Raw genomic sequence first — 19,869 nt, 5'->3', positions numbered from 1 at the left:
AGTGCAGCTGGCACCCCATCCCTTCCTGTAGGCAGTGGAGAGGGGGAATTTTACCTCTGCAGAGACAGTGCACTGACCACAATGAAGCCCTGGCCAGAGTCTCCTCCCTGAGTTGGGAGGGGTAGGGACATGTGTACCATTTGAAATATTCCTGGGGGCACCCCTATCTTGAATAGTCTCCTATTTAATTTTATTACTTCTTAACCCTACACAGAAATGCTTTAATGGCTAAATCCCAAATCCTAAAAAAAGATCGGATTCTAGAATCTGGAATGATATTTCTGTATGGGGCCCACGAAGGTGCCCCAAAAGTAGCATCTGGCCCACAGCATTGAAAAGGTCAGACCACTCTGAACTATTACATCCAGAACTGTTCTTCATTTTATCTGAATGTCAGACACTTGTGAAGTAGACCCAGAAATCTACTCAATTAGGTTTTTTTTTGTTTCTCATAGTTCTGGACAGTCAGACTGTAAATCTATACACTGGCAGCAAACTAGCTCATCAAAACCATCCAACTAGAAACCATATTGTACAAACTGGTTCAGACGCTGCTGCCAAACCCACAGCCTCTGGGAGCTCCCTATCTCATGGGAATCCTATCCCATTGTCATTTCAACCCAGTGTATTATTTCTTGTGCATATTTCCATGCCACTTAATTCATTCCTAGATTCATAGTTTATATGGCCAGAAGTGACCACTGTGATCATCTTGTCTGACCTCCTGCATAACACAGGCCATAGGACTTCCGTGAATTAATTCCTGTTTGAGCTAGAGCAAACAGGAATTAGGGTGTGGAATAAGAGTTGCTGTATGCTGACGTCAGACTCATGAGAGATCAGGATGTCTCCTTTGACACTTTGACCTTATGTGGGCTACTTCAATCACATGTTTCTCTTGCCTTCTGTTTTACAGGAAACTTCCATCCTTTTTGGCTCTAACCAATGTTTAATTTGTGCCAGGGTTTGACAGGGCTAAGCCTTGGCACCTCTAGGCTTGGCAGTTCATAGCCCCAGTAGCTCTGGGCTTACTGCCTCAGTTATGAATGTAAAAAAAAATATTTTTGCTTGAGTCCCAGCACCTAATAACTTGAGCCCAGCACCTCTAACTACAAATTAAGCACTGTCTGTAACCCTATCCAACCCCCCCATCCCCAATCTAGACACATTACTTATTCTCTAGTCCATAGTTGTACCCAGTTGGCACGGCAAATCCATTATGGGGAAATGGAGAGAAGGCTGCATGCTCAACTGTGGGACCCTATGAATTAGAGTTGGGGGGGGGGGCTACATGCTTTGCTTGAATCTTGGATAGAGCTGGTCCAAAACAAGTAAGTATATTTCATGAACTTTTTTTTTAAATAAATGATTTTTTTTCTCATTTCATTCAACATTTTTCATCATATTTTGGCTAGCTAAATTCCAAAACAATTTTTTGAACATTTTTCAAAAAGTTTCAATTGTTTTGTTTCAGTGGGGGGAAAAATAACCCACTTATATTCCCCATTCACAATCTTTTTTCCCTAGTGGAAAATAAGTTAAAAAGTAAGAGAAAGTAGGATTTTGCCCACCAAAATGAAATAAAAAATTCCTTTTTTTTATTTTCAATTTTTAAAAATTTAATACTAAGACCTTCAACAAACATGGAACTAAATTTGTGAAAATTTCAATTTAATCAAAAAGTCATTTTTTGATGAAAAAATGCCAAAATACTCCAGCCAGTTCTGAATCTGAATTAATATAATATTTCTTCATTACATTCAAATGAAGAGAGCATCAAAGAAATATTACAAATATACAATATATACTAATGTAATCAGAACACCAAGAAGTATCACTTTAAAAAGTATTCCACAAGAATTCCAACTCATCTGGGTGGCAAGTTATTTAGGTTATATTACAGATTCTGACACAAGACTAAGCAGTTCAAAAATCCCCTTTTCTTTTTTTCAGATCTTTGACTACCATTGTCACAGGAAGCCAGTACAGAGGCAGAAGAGAGTGAGCTATCATGTGAAGACCATACACACAAACATGAGCTGTGAATATCTGATGTGGATATCTGTGGACAAATTGGAGAGAGTCCAGGGGAGGACAATGAAAATGATTAGGGGGCTGGGGCACATGACTTATGAGGAGAGGCTGAGGGAACTGGGGTTATTTAGTCTGCAGAAGAGAAGAGTGAGGGGGGATTTGATAGCAGCCTTCAACTACCTGAAGGGGGTTCCAAAGAGGATGGAGCTAGGCTGTTCTCAGTGGTGGCAGATGACAGAACAAAAAGCAATAGTTTCAAATTGCAGTGGGGAAGGTCTAGGTTGGATATTAGGAAACACTATTTCACTAGGGGCTTGTCTTCACTACCCGCCTGGATCGGGGGTAGAAATCGATCTCTCGGGGATCGAATTATCGCATCTCGTTGGGACGCGACAATCGATCCCCGAATCGACGTGCGTTCTCCACCACCCCAGGTAGGAGTAAACGCGTTGACGGGGAGCCGCGGTGGTCGATTTGCCGCCATCCTCACAGTGGGGTAAGTCGGATTGGATACGTCAAATTCAGCTATGCTATTCGTGTAGCTGAATTTGCGTATCTTAAATCGACCCCCCCCTCTACTGCAGGCCTAGCCTAGGAGGGTGGTGAAGCACTGGAATGGATTACCTAGGGAAGTGGTGGAATCTCCATCCTTAGAGGTTTTTAAGGTCAGGCTTGACAAAGCCCTGGCTGGGATGATTTAGTGGGTGTTGGTCCTGCTTTGAGCAAGGGGTTGGACTAGATGACCTCCTGAGGTCTCTTTCAACCCTAATATTCTATGATCCTCAAGTATACTAGGAAAGTGGCAAAGAAATACCAGCAATAAAAAGACAAGAGAGAGGGGAAGGCATTGAAAGTGACCATAAAGTTTGCTGCAAGAATGGTCTCTCTCTTAATAAAAGCAGTTGCTAAGAAAGGTAGCTAATGTAAAGTATTTAAAAAACAATCAAGGATCCAACCCTACTCCCATTGATGTCAATGGTAGTAAAAATCTATTTTAAAGCTGAAATTCCATTACTTTAGACCGCGGCTTATGCTGGACTCTCCAATGTTGATAAAGATACTGCTCATTTCCATCTACAGAATGCATTCCACACTTTGACTAGTTCATTTTCAGCAACGCATAATGTATCATTTGTAATCCCATTTAATAGATTGGGAAATGGAGACAGAGAAATTAAATGACTTGCTCATGATGCATGTCAGAGCTGAAATTACAAGTTCCCGATCTCAACTCCAAGTTCAGCACCCAGACAACCACACTACAGTGTCTTACCAAGGAAACAGTGTCTTCCTTTTAGAATCAATGGACATCAATAGCAAGGCAATAGCAAGGAGTATAGGCCAGGATTAGACGGCTGATCATCCAGGCTTTTTCCCTTTTACAGGCTGCAGAGCTGACCAGCTTCTGCTCCTCCTACATCACTGGAGGTGATTGGCAGTCAGTTAATTTTGCTCAGTCTAGTCTCATCTATACTACTAACTGGCTCTGTCTATGGAGACCCATGCAGGCAAGCAACAAACATGTACTGGAGTGAGTGGAGGGTGAGAGCTCAGAAAAAAAGTGAGTAAAGCAAAGAAAAGGGATAGGAGAGATGGTCTAATTGTTGTGGTGTTAGCCTGGAACTTGGGAGACCAGGGTTCAGTTCCTCCCTCCACCACCAACTTGCTTTGTGACCTTGGGCAATTCATTCAGCCCCTCTAGTGCTTGAGTTCTCCATCTGTAAAATGGGAGATATCCTCACAGAGGTGTTGTGAGAATAAATACATTAGAGTACAGGTGTTCATGTACTACAGTAATGGGGATCATAGAAAGATAGAGATGACAAAGAAGAAGGACGAGTGAAGGGGAAATGGAGGTGGCAAGAGGGGATGGGACAATAAATTAGAAATTTTGGGAAGACAGAAATATGGAAAGTGAGAGATTGAAAGAACTTGGGGGAAAAAAAGATGAGAAAAAACACAGAAAAGAGTGGCAGCGTAGATAGAGGATGATGGCAATGAGAATACTGTTAAACAAGACAAAGGGGAAACAGACACTGAAAAAAACTAAGAAAGGATATGATAACATACAGTAAGAGGAAAGAAGAAATTTGGTAGGAAAAGAGAAACTAAAAGTAAAAATTAAAGAGACAGAACAAGTTGATTTTTGAATTATGTAATAGATCTTTTAACATCACCAAATGTTATAATTAAAATTACAATGTTTTGTTTACATTGCAGACAAATTCATTACTATCTTTGAGTTACTGACAGAATTTTTCCAAAAGTGCCTTAGGAGGTCACACACAAACAGCTACACTGAGTTCTGGTAAAATACCCAGGGCAACTTGGGACCTTTGTGGGCTGCACCAATCAAAAAACAAACAAACAAACAAACAAACAAACAAACAAACAAACAAACAAAAATCACTATTTCAGGGCTGAATGTACCTGCAAACCTGTTCCTGAACAAATACTAGAACTGAGTATAACTAGAAGAATGGAGCCAATGGAAAGGAGGAGACAGGAAGGCAAACAAAACAAAGTTAGAGTGACTGCAAGAGTGAATGAAACTATTCATTTTCTCCTTAACTCTGTTTATTTTGTGATCAAATATCATAATAAGGCACAGGATGTAAATCTAGAGAAACACTTTTTAAAAAAACTTAAACCTGAATTACTACTCTGGTGTCCATCTTATCTCTCCCTTGTCTTCCATCACATACCTTGGAGTGAAATAACAGAAGTTCCTACTGCACCAAATCTATAGCTGAGCAAGTTATCTTGATACTGTGAACATGTTTAGAAAGCCCTTAAACAAAGTTATAAATAAGCCTTGGAGCCAGCTATTCTCATTTTTTGTTCTTTAGCATTTCTCTTTGTTCTCCAACAATGGAATGAGAATCTAGTGCCAATGGAAAGACAAACTGAACTGCTCTGGGCTTTTGGCATGCTCCAGAACAATATTTTAGCCTTGCGGGAAGACAAAAGGGAGAGAAAATATCTGGCGCTGATGTAGTCTGTGGTGTTTTTCCTGTTTTTTAAACACAGTTCTTCCAAATCCCCAGAACCACGTCCTCTCTTCCCCACCCCGAGCAAAAAAAGATAACCAAATATCAGTAGGCCATTGTGCCTCTTCATTTTCCATCTCTGCAGCTTTGTTCCATAAGCAGAATACAGCATGATATTTCTCATCAGTGTCTTCTTCCCTGACATTCCTCCATGTACAGAAATCACTAGAGTCAGAAGCCAAGTATCACCTTATGAAAGTGACTGCAAGACCTCTGGCCCGAAGGGAGATTTCCTTGCAATTCCTTCCACTGATTCAAGAATCAGTCATTCCCCCACCCCCTCTCAGTTAGCCACAGTGCAGAGAGCCCAAAAAGCTACAAAAATGGAGAAGCAATAAAATTAATAAACAATAAAATTAAATGTAAGAAGTTCATTAGCTGTGTATACTCACGGAGGCATAACACCTTTTGGAAGTCCGAGTGCATTGACAGATATAGGCGGTGGCTGGGATGGTAACATGGAGCTGAGGAACGCTGCTGGAGACTGGCTGGAGTTAGAGAATCTAGCAGTTGGAGAAAGACTGCGGGAAGGTGAGGAAACTGAGGAAGGGAGAGGAGGAGGAGGGGGTGGGGGAAGTGGGAAGGAATCAGAAACTGAAAATGTTGCAGTTGGACTAAAGACTGGTGGAGGAGGGGGAGGGGGCGAAGAGGAAGATGGAGACCACAGGTACTCCCCTTCCGGAGCAAATGGCTGGGAGAAAGGGGGAACAGGTGCTCTGCCAAATTGTTTCTGAGAGGCAGTTGGAGACATAGGGGATGGAAGGCTGGATGTGGAAGACCCAGATGAAGGAGTTACATAACCTGAAGCAGGGCTGATGTTCTGAGCAGCAATGAACTGTTTAGGCCGGGCATAGTTGAAAGTGCTGGATGACTGCATGGTTGGGGAAGTGTGGGAGTTGAGAATGCTCATTTGCACAGGAGAAGTGACAGACTGGCAGGACACCAGCTCCTGGAAAGAAGGGGGAGGAGGAAAAGGAGGAGATGGGGGAGGGTTTTGATGTTGCTGGTGGTGATGGTACCGCTGGCCACCTTCTTGTTCCAGACGAATTTGGTTCTGCAGTTGTTGTAGTTTTAGAGGGTCCCTGCATGAGAAGAAAGAAATTTAATTAGAGGGATGGTGATGGGAGAGGAGAGATTTAAAATAAAGAGACAACCTCATTATCTAGACACTGAGCTCTATTTTATCACCTGGAATTTTAGAAGCCAATGGAACTCAGAGCTATTTGCATATCTGATCCTTAAGTCTATCCCCGTGCCAGCAAAGTCCCTGCAAGAACACACATCAGATATTAAACTGCTACAACACTTAATTATAGCTAAAGGACCATTGTAAGCTCTCTAATTAATAAAGCCATGAATCCCTGCTGGGATGGAAAACCTCAATGAAGTTGGGAGATTTGGTTTGGATACTTATTTAAAGCTTTTCCCAATGGATTCAAACCATTTTGGTCAGGAGATTGGGATGGCAAATTTCCTGTAGTTCCCTATTTCATCAGACCTGCAAATACTGCAATTAAAGTCCTTTTTGTGATCTTCTTAGTACTCTTATTTTCAGCTGATACCACAATAGAAATTAAGACTCTTGAATTTTAAAAAAGTTTGCTTTTTATTTGGGTGCTGGTGGATCATTTGTTAATTTTATTTGAACTGAAAATATTAATTGCAAGAGTCCTAGTATTAAGGGTCACTTTTTTTTAAAAGGGCCTCAATTCTGGCTCTCTTATTATGGTCTTCAAATATCTAAGCAACTGCAGCCACAATCAGGTTGTTAGAAATCTAAATGCCCTAGTTTGTGCCTGCTGTTAATCATGTGTCATTCCCATGAGGTGACAGACATTTGACAGCTCTGTCAAACCTTCCCCCACATTTGTGAGGGAGTGAATGAAACTTCCCCCATAATTTTCTGCAACCTAGGGAAAGGTGAACTAAGCTGTGTACCAGGAAACCATGAGTTTTAGTCCCAGCTTTTCCACTGACAGCTGTTAATATAGCTGTACTCTTTACAACTTTTATTCTTAACCAAGCCTCAGAACCCTACCATATCAGGAGGCAGCTGAGGAACTGAAGCTCTAGGGCTCTGCTAACTGGACTCATAGCACCACACCAATGGGAGTTAGGCTTATTTACAATAAAAATACAGAACTTCTTCACATTCACATAACTGTAAAGACTGTAGGTTTGACATTCAAAAGCGCTGAGCACCCAGAACTCCAAATGAAGTCAATAGATACTATAGACATTCAACATTGATGACAATCTGATCCTGTACATATTTTTGCTTATTGTACAATTGCTTAAATGACTATTTACATTGCATATTGAAGGAGGGATAGCTCAGTGGTTTGAGCATTGGCCTGCTAAACCCAGAGTTGTGAGTTCAATCCTTGAGGGGGCCACTTAGGGATCCGGGGCAAAACCAGTACTTGGTCCTGCTAGTGAAGGCAGGGAGCTGGACTCAATGACCTTTCAAGGTCCCTTCCAGTTCTAGGAGATGGGATATCTCCATTAATAATAATTAACAGGAAAGCAGCTCTTCTATAAAAAAATCTTGAGACTAAGGACCATTAAGGTAGTTTGTGAATCTCCTTTAACTGTCCTGCTTTAGCAGCACTATAACCTCAATAAGGCCCCTATCAAAGCAGAGATCAAACTTTGCTGTGTGTGGTCTTGATTCTAAAACTCATCTGTTTTATTGGCTTAACAATTGTCTTGTCCCAGCTGGGAATTGTAACTTTCTCAACGCTCCAGATGTCTTTGTGGTTTTATGTGCAGATGCACCTTTTCAGTATATTTCACATATAAATACTTTACAATATTATATACAGTGTGTCATTTATCACATAATTTAAGTCATTATTTAACCAGAGATTTTACTGCAGAGTCTATTGAATTCATGGAATATGTATGTATGACAAACAGCATAATGGATGCATACTTTTGGTATTAGAAATGATCATGATGTCATAGTTACATTTGTAACCTACTTTCCATTATAAGATTTATTTTGATACTCCTGCTCCCCAAAGTACTCTGAAAATATTTTCTGCCTGAAATTTCACGTGTGGTGTCTAGAAAAGGAGACTGTTTGGCTGTAAAGGGGGGACAGAAGTTTAAGATTAATCACACAAGGTATTTTGAGACACAGTACTGAAAAAAAAATCAATGTTTTGAAGGCTCTGACTATTTTGTAAAACCATATCACAAAGATACTTTGGTCTAGAAATGAGAGTTACCCCACCTACAGGAGTAGCAGATTAGCTCTTTTTTACCAGACTATTTTCAATATAGTTGTGTGAAACATTTTGGAGTTATTCACTACAGATTTCTGAATATTCATTTTTTGAATGCTGATCATATAGTTTCCTCCTGAGTTCAGATTGTTTTGATGTTACATTTGGGTTAAGGCTGGTCTTTATTTTTTATTATACCCTTTGAACATCCCTTACCCTGAAAGAGCTACTGCTTGAGCAATTTTGCATTGAGGCTTTCTTTTTAGCCCATACGGGCATCTGACCCTCCCAGTCAATGGCAGAGTTCCAGCAGCAATACCAAATCATCTTGGATAAATGAGTAAAAAAAAATTATTATTTTTTTAATTTTGGGGTTTTCCTTTTTAAGTTTGTCCTTTCCAAATTGTGCATTTTAACTATTCTTGGGCACATTGTCTAATGGTCATGGAAGTGTTTTAACATATTTTTACTTTCATTTTCATACCAATTTTACTTCATTTTCCCCATCATTTGTATGTATTATAGTGAGACTACGGCCAAAAAGTAAATAGAAATGTACCTAACTATATATGCTGTGCCAGGTATGGAAGAAGTTTAACAATCTCAAATACAGAGACTTTTCACCAAGCATGTGCCATAACAAAAGGTATCCTGTGCTGTGTTGAAACTTTTCTATTTTAAATTACAAAGTCATGTGTTCATGTTTCAGACACTGGCACAACATAGCAGTGACCATCTAGGGCCTTGTCGATGCTAATACCTGTTTTACAGCAACTGCTGCTAAATGATGCAACTATATCAGTGTTAGTAATGGCGGAAGGGCTAGTGTAGACCAGGGTCAGGCTTTAAATCCAGGGTGTCATGAAAATGTACATGTTGGGTAAAGGAAAGATCCTACTCTGAGCAGGTTTTCATGACACAAAGGTAAAAATGCATGATCCCTGTATTAGGCATCTTTGCAGCTATTCTGTTGCTGTAAAACAGGTACTAAGTTTTCTAGTGCTAGACACATCCTAGAGTAATGTCATCCAGCATTTTAAAAAAATCCCATTGTTGCTATTGCACTGGTGCTAATAATGGGAGCGTGAGGGTGGAGACGGGGCACTGGTGTTTAACACTGTTACACCACATCATCTAACCTTACTCAGTGCAAAGCTAGACACAGTAGTTAAAAATACTCCACCTGTGGCCAATCTGTACCAGTGCTTCTTCCTTTATTAGCAACAATAGTGAAGCAACTATGGAGATAAAGAAAAACTTCAGGGACTAGGAGGACACATAAACAATACTAGTTTAGATATAACAACATGATCCTATCTCAGCCAACTAAGGTATGTTTAGTAATCCAGGGTGATAGACAGACACACTTTCATAGAACCGGTCACATTTATTTTACAACTACTTCTTTAAACACAGTGGAAAAAAATGATAACATTTTCACATACTTATTTTTTATTACTTATTTGAGGTTTACCTACAGTTTTATCTAACAATTAATTACAGAAACTGAAAAATCAAAAGTAACTTCTGAATAAAATTCACTCAGTGAAAAGGCCAAATCGACTATAAAATAATCACATTGGAGGTGGAGAGGAAATGGAGATTCAGGAAATCATTTGAACTCCGACATGACCATTTATAAAGGGATTTCAACAGCTTTATTCTGATATTTGTCAGTTATTTCCTGCCTACTGTTGGAAATTCTTGCTATAGATTTGCACATGTATATATCTCTGCCTATGTTCCAACAGCTATGAAAAAAATAAGACTTATAAGCCAACTGAAAAAACATATTTACAGACACACACACACACACACAATGTAACAGTGAGAAGTAGTAATATTTTAATATGAACAAGGGCACAGGCCTAAATAACAATAGGGAAAATCTGTAATACACTATGAAGGTTATTCAGTTCTTAATGTGAATGTGCATATTATTACCCTGTCCACAATACTTAATTTTTGCCAATTTACTATAGACATAGTGCAGTAATGTTACGACTTTTCTATATAACACGTATAAACTACTGTTCTATTCTACAGGACCTAGTTTCTGCTGTATCTATCTCAGAGCCCTTTGGAGAAGAGGTCTCAGCTCTTAATAATGGTGTCTAAAATGACAGCAGAAGGCATGGTCCTTTTTCACCTCCATTACTATGTCTTTCCTGGATTGTCTTTCACCTGCTGTGCAACTTTGCCTTGAAAGAGAGAGACCGGGGGAGGAAGAAACTCAGCTTGTATTGCTTCTAAGAATTAGGATTTATGTTCTTCACACCACTAGTAGTTTCTAATGATAGAGGATGTGATCATCTTGAGGCTGGAAATACACTTGCTTCTGGGAGAACTGTGTGTGCTGCAAGCTGTCACTTTTTTCTTTTATACCTCTGAGTACTGAAGAGTTATAATTAACTGTGGGAATTCTTACACTCTCTGTAACTAAGCAATGCTTTATTTAATGTACATATACCGAGTTTCAAGAAGAGATTATTACGTCTCAGATATTTCTACAACTTTGTTTTCCTCTTTGCCCCTTCCAAGACAAATTACTGAAATGAAAGAGACATCTAACTTATAAATAAGTATAATTCTTTTATTGCCTTGATTAATGAAAATTTGTAGCCGCAAAGCTTATGGGATCTGGAGTCTGACTACTCTAATTGCCTAGGAGGACTGTTTTCCCATTATGAAGTTAGTGAATCCCTCATGCCACCATCAAAGCTTTCTTCAGACAACATATTAACAACCACAATATACATACCAATCTGCACCAACTATTATAAGTGGCTCAATACTGATCTCAGGTATTTGGGTGATTGTTCCTTATAATTATGTATGGCCAGCTCACTACCTGTGTACATTCATGCATACTGGTAGTAGGTGATTGAATACAATATGACAAAGAGCATCAGACATCAAAAATGAGCTTTATATATAGAATCTTTGGTCCAGGAGACATATATTGACTAGAGGCCAAGCTTAAACTAGTGACTAACACTAACAGTGGGGAGGCAGTATAGCCTAGCAGATAGGGCACTGTAGTAGGACTCAGGACAGCTGAGTTCAATTCCCATTTCTGCCAGTGGCCTGCAGGGTGATCTTGGACAAATCACTTCCCTCCATGTGCCTCAGTTTCCACATCTGGAAAAAAATGGGAACAATGATACTGACTAAAGTGCTTTGAGATCTACTGATGAAAAGTGTGATATAAGAGGTAGGTACACCCTACCCCGATATAACGCAACCCGATATAAAACGAATTCGGATATAACGCGGTAAAGCAGTGCTCTGGGGGGGTGGGGCTGCGCACTCTGGCGGATCAAAGCAAGTTCGATATAACACGGTTTCACTTATAACACGGTAAGATTTTTTGGCTCCCGAGGACAGCATTATATCGGGGTAGAGGTGTATTATTATTACTACATGATGTAAATGAACTGTGCACAAATGATAGGACAGTACTTAACCTGGTAAGGCAGCCAGCAATTCTGCTTTGCCTTCTCCCTCTCAGAAAAAGAACAGTTACTGACCCTACGTAGCTGTGGTTCTTTGAGATGATGTAATCAGTGAGGGTGCACATGTGCCTCATGCATGCGAGATTAAACTCTTTTGCACAGTAGGTCTGATGAATAGATATTCCTGAACAATATCTTCCTGCTTTGTTTCAGGATTTCCTGGACTTGCCTACAGCAGTCTTTGTCTGTGGTACTGAGCCAGCCAACAGCCATGCTGATAGGTGCAGTGACTTTGGGTCTGTGTGGAGTATCTGTTCAAGGTGCTGTGAAATCAGATCTGGGCAGTTGGAAGCTGGACAGGTGTTTGGGTGGACTTCTGTGGCCTGTCTTTCAACCAGAACTGCTTTGGACAGTAAGGACTACAAGGATGACTGTGGCTTTGTCTCATTTGATCTTGGATATTATCTTGGGGAATCAATGGAAAGGCACAGAGAAGGCCTTGAGACCAGTGTAGAAGATAGGCATCTGGTATCTATTCAGGTTTGTGCCCCTCCAGAACAAAAGTTTTGGCACTTGGCATTGTTGATGATGGTAATCAGGTCTATCATGGGAGAACCCCAATGAAGGAATACTGGGTCTATAATGGACCTCCATAGCAATTATTCAAGGGGAAGAGCTGTGAACAGAACTCCTTTATGTACATTCTTGGGTTCCTGCAACCATCTCAGTGACAATGTGAGGCGGGATCAGATCTTTCTTGTTCATTTGGTGTTTTGCTGGGGAATAGATTAATCTGAGCCAGATTTCCATCATAGAGCCAATAGAAGAAGTTTGTCAAAGGGTATAATGTAAGTGTATGCACACATATGGCCTAGCTGCCCCAGATGAGTCCATACCATCACAGTAGAGTCTGATTCCATTTCATGTACTATCGATTGCATGAACAAGAACCTGTCCTCAGGAAGATATGCTCTTGTGGACCTGGAGTCGATCAAAGCTTCTATGAACTTTATCTTCTGTGATGGGACAAGAGATGATTTTTCATAGTTCACCAGGAGGTCTATCTGGGAGAACAGGGGAAGAGCATATTATAGGCTTGATGCCATCTTCTGCTGCTTTATGTAACAGAAATAGGGTGACCCTCTTCCAGGTGAGAAAATCATATATAGTAAACAGGACCTTGCACTTTTCATCTTAGAGTTGCAGTGAGGCAAATTAATATACCTTGCATCCAAACAGACCCAACTTCTTAGGATCTCTGTTCTTAGATAGGCTTTTTGTGGACTTGAACTTTTCTTGTACTGCCAAAACAACCAGAAGCCCTCAAATTGGGTGGGCATAGAAGTATTCAAAGACTTTTGGAGGCATCTGTACCTCTTCTCCACTCGTTTAGAAGTAGGAGGAAGAATGGCCAGGGTTTGGTCAGCTGCAGGACTCTCTGATTGAAAGGGAGTGAGACCCTGGGCTGGAGTTGCAGTGCTTAAAATATAAAAAAGTTTGTGGGATTTTTCCTGTATCAATGTCATTTCAATGTCTGGGGTCTTTGCAATGTGAGACAGAAGATCCTGGAATGCCTTGAAGCCATTGATTGCTGGCTTTGGGACAGGCACCACCACTTCATCTGGTGAAGATGACATCTTGTGTAGAGATAGGGGTCAGTTGTTGATGCCCCTCCATTACCTCTTGCTCATGGGGGCCATTGTCCAGCTCGTGTGGGTGGCCTGGCTAATGATGTCAATAAGGAACGGGATCTCCTACTCTTCCTGGATGTATCAGAGGGATATCTGCTCCTGGACCCGAATTATGATAGTTCTCAGTAGGGCCGATACAGTCCTGGTGGCATGCTATAGGGACACTGGCCTGCTAGAAGCCAGTTGGTTTGGTGCCACTCACCCCCCAGCTGAGATGGAACTCTAAATGAAAGCCACCTGGTATGCTCCTTAAGATTGCTTTCAAAAGGCAGGGGTCATGGATCCCTACTCAAAACTGGAGAAAAGGAGTAGGATGGTGAAGTGAAGAGCTCTTCTTTCAGTGGTGGTGCTGTATGCTGACACAAAACTGGTATTGGCCCTGGTACTGGTTATTGCTTGGTGTGGAGGATGTCTCTGCGGGGAACATTGAGTCTTGCAGGATGCATCTCAGCTCATTGCCAGGCTCATTCATGGGTATCAGTAGTGGGTCTCATTTCTGCTGCATCTCTCCAGTTTTGGTGGAGGGCTTGGAGGCTCTGCCCTTGGATGAATCATCTCTTCGGGACTATGCTCCCTGTTTGGAGCTATGTTTGAGCTCCCTCCAGCTCAGTCTCTCAATGTCACCTTTTCGTGGCCAAAGGTCCTGATTTTGCTGCCGAGGTTGTCAGCTGGCAGCCTGTGACAGGACTGCTAGCATCATGACTGCCGATACTGAGACTATCAGTGCTGAGTTGGTCAGTGTGGAAGTTGCCAGTGCTGGCTTTGTCAGTGGTTCCTCTTGCCCTCTTTTCTCTGCCTTATCCTGGGGTATGGTGTCTGTTTGAGGCAGAATTGGTTGATGCTGGTTTGTCTGGCCACATTCTGGTAGTTGCTACCCTCTCTGGGCCCAAACTGACTCACAAGGACTGCTCTAGCAGGTGTAACTTGAGCTGAACATCCCTGGATTTGTAGTTTCTTGTGGAGATTGACTTGCACACAGAGCACCTATCTGAGATGTGGGTCTTTCCAAGGCTGAAGAGGCATTGGCTATGTCCATCATTTATGGGAATCAGTCTGTCATAGGACAGGCAAGGTTTGAACCCTGATGGTTTAATTCTAGTTCTGCAGTTTCTCAGTGAAGTCTGTTTTCGAAGTTTTTTTGTTGATCTACAACCTATCCTGAAGGACGATCCCTAACTCTCACAGACCTTAGGAGACAGGCCAGTCCTCGCTTACAGACAGTCCACCAACCTGAAGCAAATACACACCAGCAACCACACACCACACAACAAAAACACTAACCTAGGAACCAATCCCTGCTACAAACCCCATTGCCAACCCTGTCCGCATATCTATTTAAGAGACACCATCATAGGACCTAACCACATCAGCCATACCATCAAGGGCTCGTTCACCTGCATGTCTACCAATGTGATATATGCCATCATGTGCCAGCAATGCCCCTCTGCCATGTACATTGACCAAACCGGACAGTCTCTATGCAAAAGAATAAATGGACACAAATCAGACATCAAGAATTGTAACATTCAAAAACCAGTAGTAGAGTACTTTAATCTCCCTGGACACTCAATAATAGACTTAAAAGTGGCCATTCTTTAACAAAAATACATCAAAAACAGACTTCAACAAGAAACTGCTGAACTGGAATTAATTTGCAAACTGGACACCATCAAATTAAGCCTGAATAAAGACTGGGAGTGGATGGGTCACTACAAGAAGTAATTTTCTCTCTGCTGATACTCACCCCTTCTTGTCAACTGTTGGAAAGGGGCGACGTTCACCTTGATTGCATTAGCCTCGTTAGCATTACAAAAGTAATCAACTGTTGAGAACAGGCCACTTCCACCTTAATTGAAATTGGCCTCATTAGCACTGACCCCGCACTTGGTAAGGCAACTTCCATCTTTTCATATATATATATACTGCTTACTGTATTTTTCACTCCATGCATCTGATGAAGTAGGTTTTAGCCCACGAAAGCTTATGCCCAAATAAATTTGTTAGTCTCTAAGGTGCCACAAGGACTCCTTGTTGTTTTTGCTGATACAAACTAACATGGCTACCACTCTTAAACTTGTAAAGGTTTTTATGAGTTTTATCAATGATGCAATACTTCAATTTTTAAAATAGAAAAACTACCCTTCTACTAAGGTTGCATGAGTTAACAGCTGTAGTGAGCAGGATGGCATCTAATTACACTGTGGATGGTAAATTAACATTTTCACATTTTGAAAAAGACGTGTATAAATTTAAAGGTTTCAGAGTAGCAGCCGCGTTAGTCTGTATCCGCAGAAAGAACAGGAGTACTTGTGGCACCTTAGAGACTAACAAATTTATTAGAGCATAAGCTTTCGTGGGCTACTGCCCACTTCTTCGGATGCATAAGAAGTGGGCAGTAGCCCACGAAAGCTTATGCTCTAATAAATTTGTTAGTCTCTAAGGTGCCACAAGTACTCCTGTTCTTTTTATAAATTTAAAATGGTTACATGACAAGGAAGCTTGACAAAGAAAGGGGAAAATATAAAACAACGGTGCAACATTTCCAAAACTGGACTGTGCTCAATGCAGACAGAGCCCTTGGGCCATATTAGCGTAAACATTTTTATACTAAAGCACCAAGCCTCTTGATCTTGAATGATACCCTGGTGGGGGAATAGACCTGGCTGACCCCCCCTTTCACCGAACAAGACACCAGCGAAGACTGATCCTATAGGCCACCCTATAGGCCACAAGCCTGAACCATACTAGGAGTCATGTTCTCTGCTGGTCTTGGTCATGACCAGAGTAGGGAGGGGGACCGAGGAGAGAAAGAATAAAAAGCCCCAGCAGCAGCACTAATGAAATATAAGTCTGGCTGGCGAAATATAATAACCACTTGTTTGGCTGGCAAAATATAATAAACCGCTTGTGTGAAGAAAGTAATTGTAGTTAAATGCAGCTTCTCCTTTGGGTACTCTGTGACCCCCCCCCCCCCCCCGAACTTCTAGCTAAATGCAAACTAAGCAATCACGCTGCTTCTTTGGGCGTTCTGTGACCCCCCCCCCCCAGGTGCACTATCGGTAACACTCCGGAAAAGTAATTTACACCCTGCCGAGAATACACCCTAACTGGTGCCACGTACTGCCCATATCGGAAACCACCAAGAAGCCCTCCACCCAATATGCACCCAATGCTCGGAAAAATAATAAGGAAGGTGCCGGGAAAGGGAACAGACCCTAACTCTTTATTTTTCGTAAATGACGTGTAACTTGTAATATGTATGCGGTTTGTAAGAATAAAAGGAGCCTGCGAGCTCAGTTCTGGGGAGCAGTTTCTATTGCTATCCCCAATGCATTGGTATGTATTGCAATAAACGGGACTCAGGCTTGAGTCTGTGAACTAAAATCAATGCGTGGGTAACTTTTTCCATGACACCCTGCATTCCTAGAAACAATCACAGCCTGTTTAATTTTCCTAGAAAGGCTCCTATCCCGGTAGGCTTTGAATAATAAATGAAAGATCAATAGCAATGTACATACTAAAATGAAAATATTCAGGGTTAAATTTTGTCCTTACTTACACAGACTTCAATGAAGATGCATGGATATAACTGAGGGTCAAATTTGGTCCTCATTCTGGACAACTAGAAACAATCCCTACAACTGAAACTTTCCAGATTTGTTTTGCCACACCAACCTCTGTCTCTTCAACACATAAAATTTGCTGGTAAATATCTTCAAATACAATTGAACAATACTTTCCATGGATACTGTATTAACTGGATTATTGTTTATAAACAAACAACCAATTCAGTCAAAAAAGAGAAACAGAAACAATCTACTCAAAAGAAACACAGAATGTTCTACTATTAATATAATGCACTGTAATAGCGGATACTTTGAAAATAAGCTTATTCCTCATTAGGCAAAACCTCAGACAACAAGACAACAAATGTAAAACATTTGCATAGTAGCGCCATTGTTTGTGAACTCTCTTATAAGGAAATTCTGCCCTAGTTTGACTATTAAGGACTTTCCCAACTGGTCCTAAAAAGCGGTATTTATACTCGTGCCCATTTTCCATTTTTGTTTGGTTATCTGTCAAATGGCGTCAAGTTAATTTCTATCTGAAGGAAACCAGCAGTAGTGATATTGCCAGTACTTGCTGAGACACAAGACGTCGCCATACAATGCTCTCACAGACAGGAACCATTTTTCATATCTCTAACACCATAAGGACATTTTTCAAAACATGTACCAGTAAGATAACAAATTCAGCCTGGATTCAGAAAGAGAGGAAATTGTGCTCCTGTGTGCATTCATTGTTTAACAAGTCTAAGACACAGTATAGCTTTACTAGTAAAACTGAACTTAATGCCCCTGTTGGGACTATAATCAGAAAATTGAGTTTGGCACCTTACATTGCAGTCTGAACTGGTAATTCAAGAGTGTCACTTAAGCAATGCTATGAGTCCCTTACAATTGAAATATAATGTGAAGAATTGAGCATGAGGCATTAAGTGATACTGTTGAGGGGAGAAAAGCATAACTTATAGATAGGTGAGGCACTGTTATTGGTAAAAGAACCATTGCTTGAACTTACAACTAGATTGCACAAAACATTACAGAATCCTGCATTAGAACAGCAATGGACCAACAGGTCTTCTGCATCTTTAACATCTATTAAAGTACAAGGACAGCTAAAGACTGTGTCTAGTGCTATGTCCGTTGGATTTCATTTTCATGTACAGTAAGCAAGACCAGGAGGTAGGACTGCTTTCTTCAAAGACTTATGCAGAGATTTCTTTTCTTTAAATCCAGAATTAAGGCTTTTAAAAACTGCAATAGCATAATACCATACACACATAAAAATGAAAAAAGAGGAAAAAGATGGCTACTATTTTTCCTAATTAAAATCAGATAACCTAATATCTGTGCATAGTAAACAAATTATCTAATGCTGTAGTACCATCCAATTTACATAGATTTAGTGGGGCAAATTTTCATTATGATGCACAGAGAACTCATTAAAATTATATAGTGCTTGACTAAGTAACAGGACATCCAGAATTTACCAGATTCAATTTAGAGATGGGCTGGGGTTGCCAAATTTCTAATCACAGAAAATGGAACACCGTTGCCCCACCTCCTTCCTGAGGCTCTGCCCCTGCCCTGCCCCTTCTTTGAGGCCCTCAGTGGTTTGAGCATTGGCCTGCTAAACCCAGGGTTGTGAGTTCAATCCTTGAGGGGGCCACTTAGGGATCTGGGGCAAAAATCAATACTTGGTCCTGCTAGTGAAGGCAGGGGGCTGGACTCAATGACCTTTCAAGGTTCCTTCCAGTTCTATGAGATAGGTATATCTCCATATAATATTATTATAATATTATTACTACAAACCCCCTCCCTCTGTTGCTCACTCTCCCCCACCCTCACTCACTTTCACCGGGCTGGGGCAGGCGGATGGGGTGCAGGAGGGGGTGACGGCTCCAGAATGGGGCCAGAAATAAGGGGTTCAGGGTGCAGGGGGGCTCTGGGCTGGGGCCAAGGGTTTGGAGTGCAGGAGGGGCTCAGGGATGGGGCAGGGGTATGGGAGGGGGGCAGGGATCTGGGGTGGGGCTGGGGATGAGGGGTTTGGGATGCAGAAGGGGGATCAGGGCTGGGGCAAGAGGTTGGGGTGCAGGCCCTGGGAGGGAGTTTGGGTGCAGGAGGGGGTGTGGCCTCTGGGAGGGGGCTCAGGACTGGGGCTGGGGGTTGGGGTGCAGGAAGGGGTGAGCGCTCTGGCCGGGCAACGCTTACCTCAGGCGGCTCCCAGTCAGCAGCGCAGCGGGGCTAAGGCAGGCTCCCTGCCTACCCTGGCTCTGCGTGGCTCCCGGAAGCAACCAGCATGTCTGGCTCCTAGGCGGAGGGGCCAGGGGGCTCTGTGTGCTGCCCATGCCCACAGGTGCCATGGTTCCCAGCCAATGGGAGCTGCGGAACCAGCGCTTGGGACAGGGGCAGTGCATGAAGCCCCTGTGGCCACCCCTGCAAATAGGAGCCGGACATGCTGGCTGCTTCCAGGAGCCATGCAGAGCCAGGCCAGACAGGGAACCTGCCTTAGCTCCGCTGCGCCACCAACCAAACTTTTAGCAGCCCGGTCAGCAGCTGCCAGGGTCCCTTTTTGATGGGGCGTTCTGATCAAAAACCAGACACCTGGCAACCCTAAGATGGGCTGATTAACGAAGTTAGTTGATTATCTCAATTCCATTGTCTTTATCTTTAAAAAGAAGAAATGAAATGAATATCTCTGTAGAGATGTAAGAAGCTTCTGATAAATGGAATATACACTGTAGCTGTAAGTTTTCATCTGAGCTAGTTGATAAGATAACTTAATGAAAACAAATATCTGAGATTAATCTAATGGCTAAGAATCTAGTTCCAAGCCTTTGTGAGAA

The 19,869-nt window shown here is 41.7% G+C and overlaps 2 protein-coding genes across 11 annotated transcripts in view; one reads left to right on the top strand and one right to left on the bottom strand.

Annotated features, from left to right (window-relative positions):
• Positions 1-3,227, top strand: part of CBR4 (carbonyl reductase 4) — a 110,349-nt gene extending 107,122 nt beyond the window's left edge. For all 3 annotated transcript variants that reach the window (XR_010601402.1, XR_010601400.1, XR_006172598.2), the window contains exon 8: positions 1,954-3,227. The gene's annotated coding sequence lies outside the window, so the exon portion shown is untranslated. The remainder of the gene's footprint in view (positions 1-1,953) is intronic.
• The window catches only part of PALLD (palladin, cytoskeletal associated protein), a 324,448-nt gene that overhangs the window by 52,088 nt on the left and 252,491 nt on the right, over positions 1-19,869 (bottom strand). For all 8 annotated transcript variants that reach the window (XM_005309734.5, XM_005309738.4, XM_005309733.5 and 5 more), the window contains one exon: positions 5,477-6,166. In XM_005309734.5, the coding sequence (XP_005309791.2) occupies positions 5,477-6,166 (690 nt within the window). The remainder of the gene's footprint in view (positions 1-5,476; positions 6,167-19,869) is intronic.

This window comes from Chrysemys picta, chromosome 5 (assembly GCF_011386835.1).
Source record: "Chrysemys picta bellii isolate R12L10 chromosome 5, ASM1138683v2, whole genome shotgun sequence".
Classification (NCBI taxonomy): Eukaryota; Metazoa; Chordata; order Testudines; family Emydidae; genus Chrysemys; species Chrysemys picta.
The sequence above is the reverse complement of the archived record's forward strand: the minus strand, read 5'-3'. Positions and strand labels throughout refer to the sequence as shown.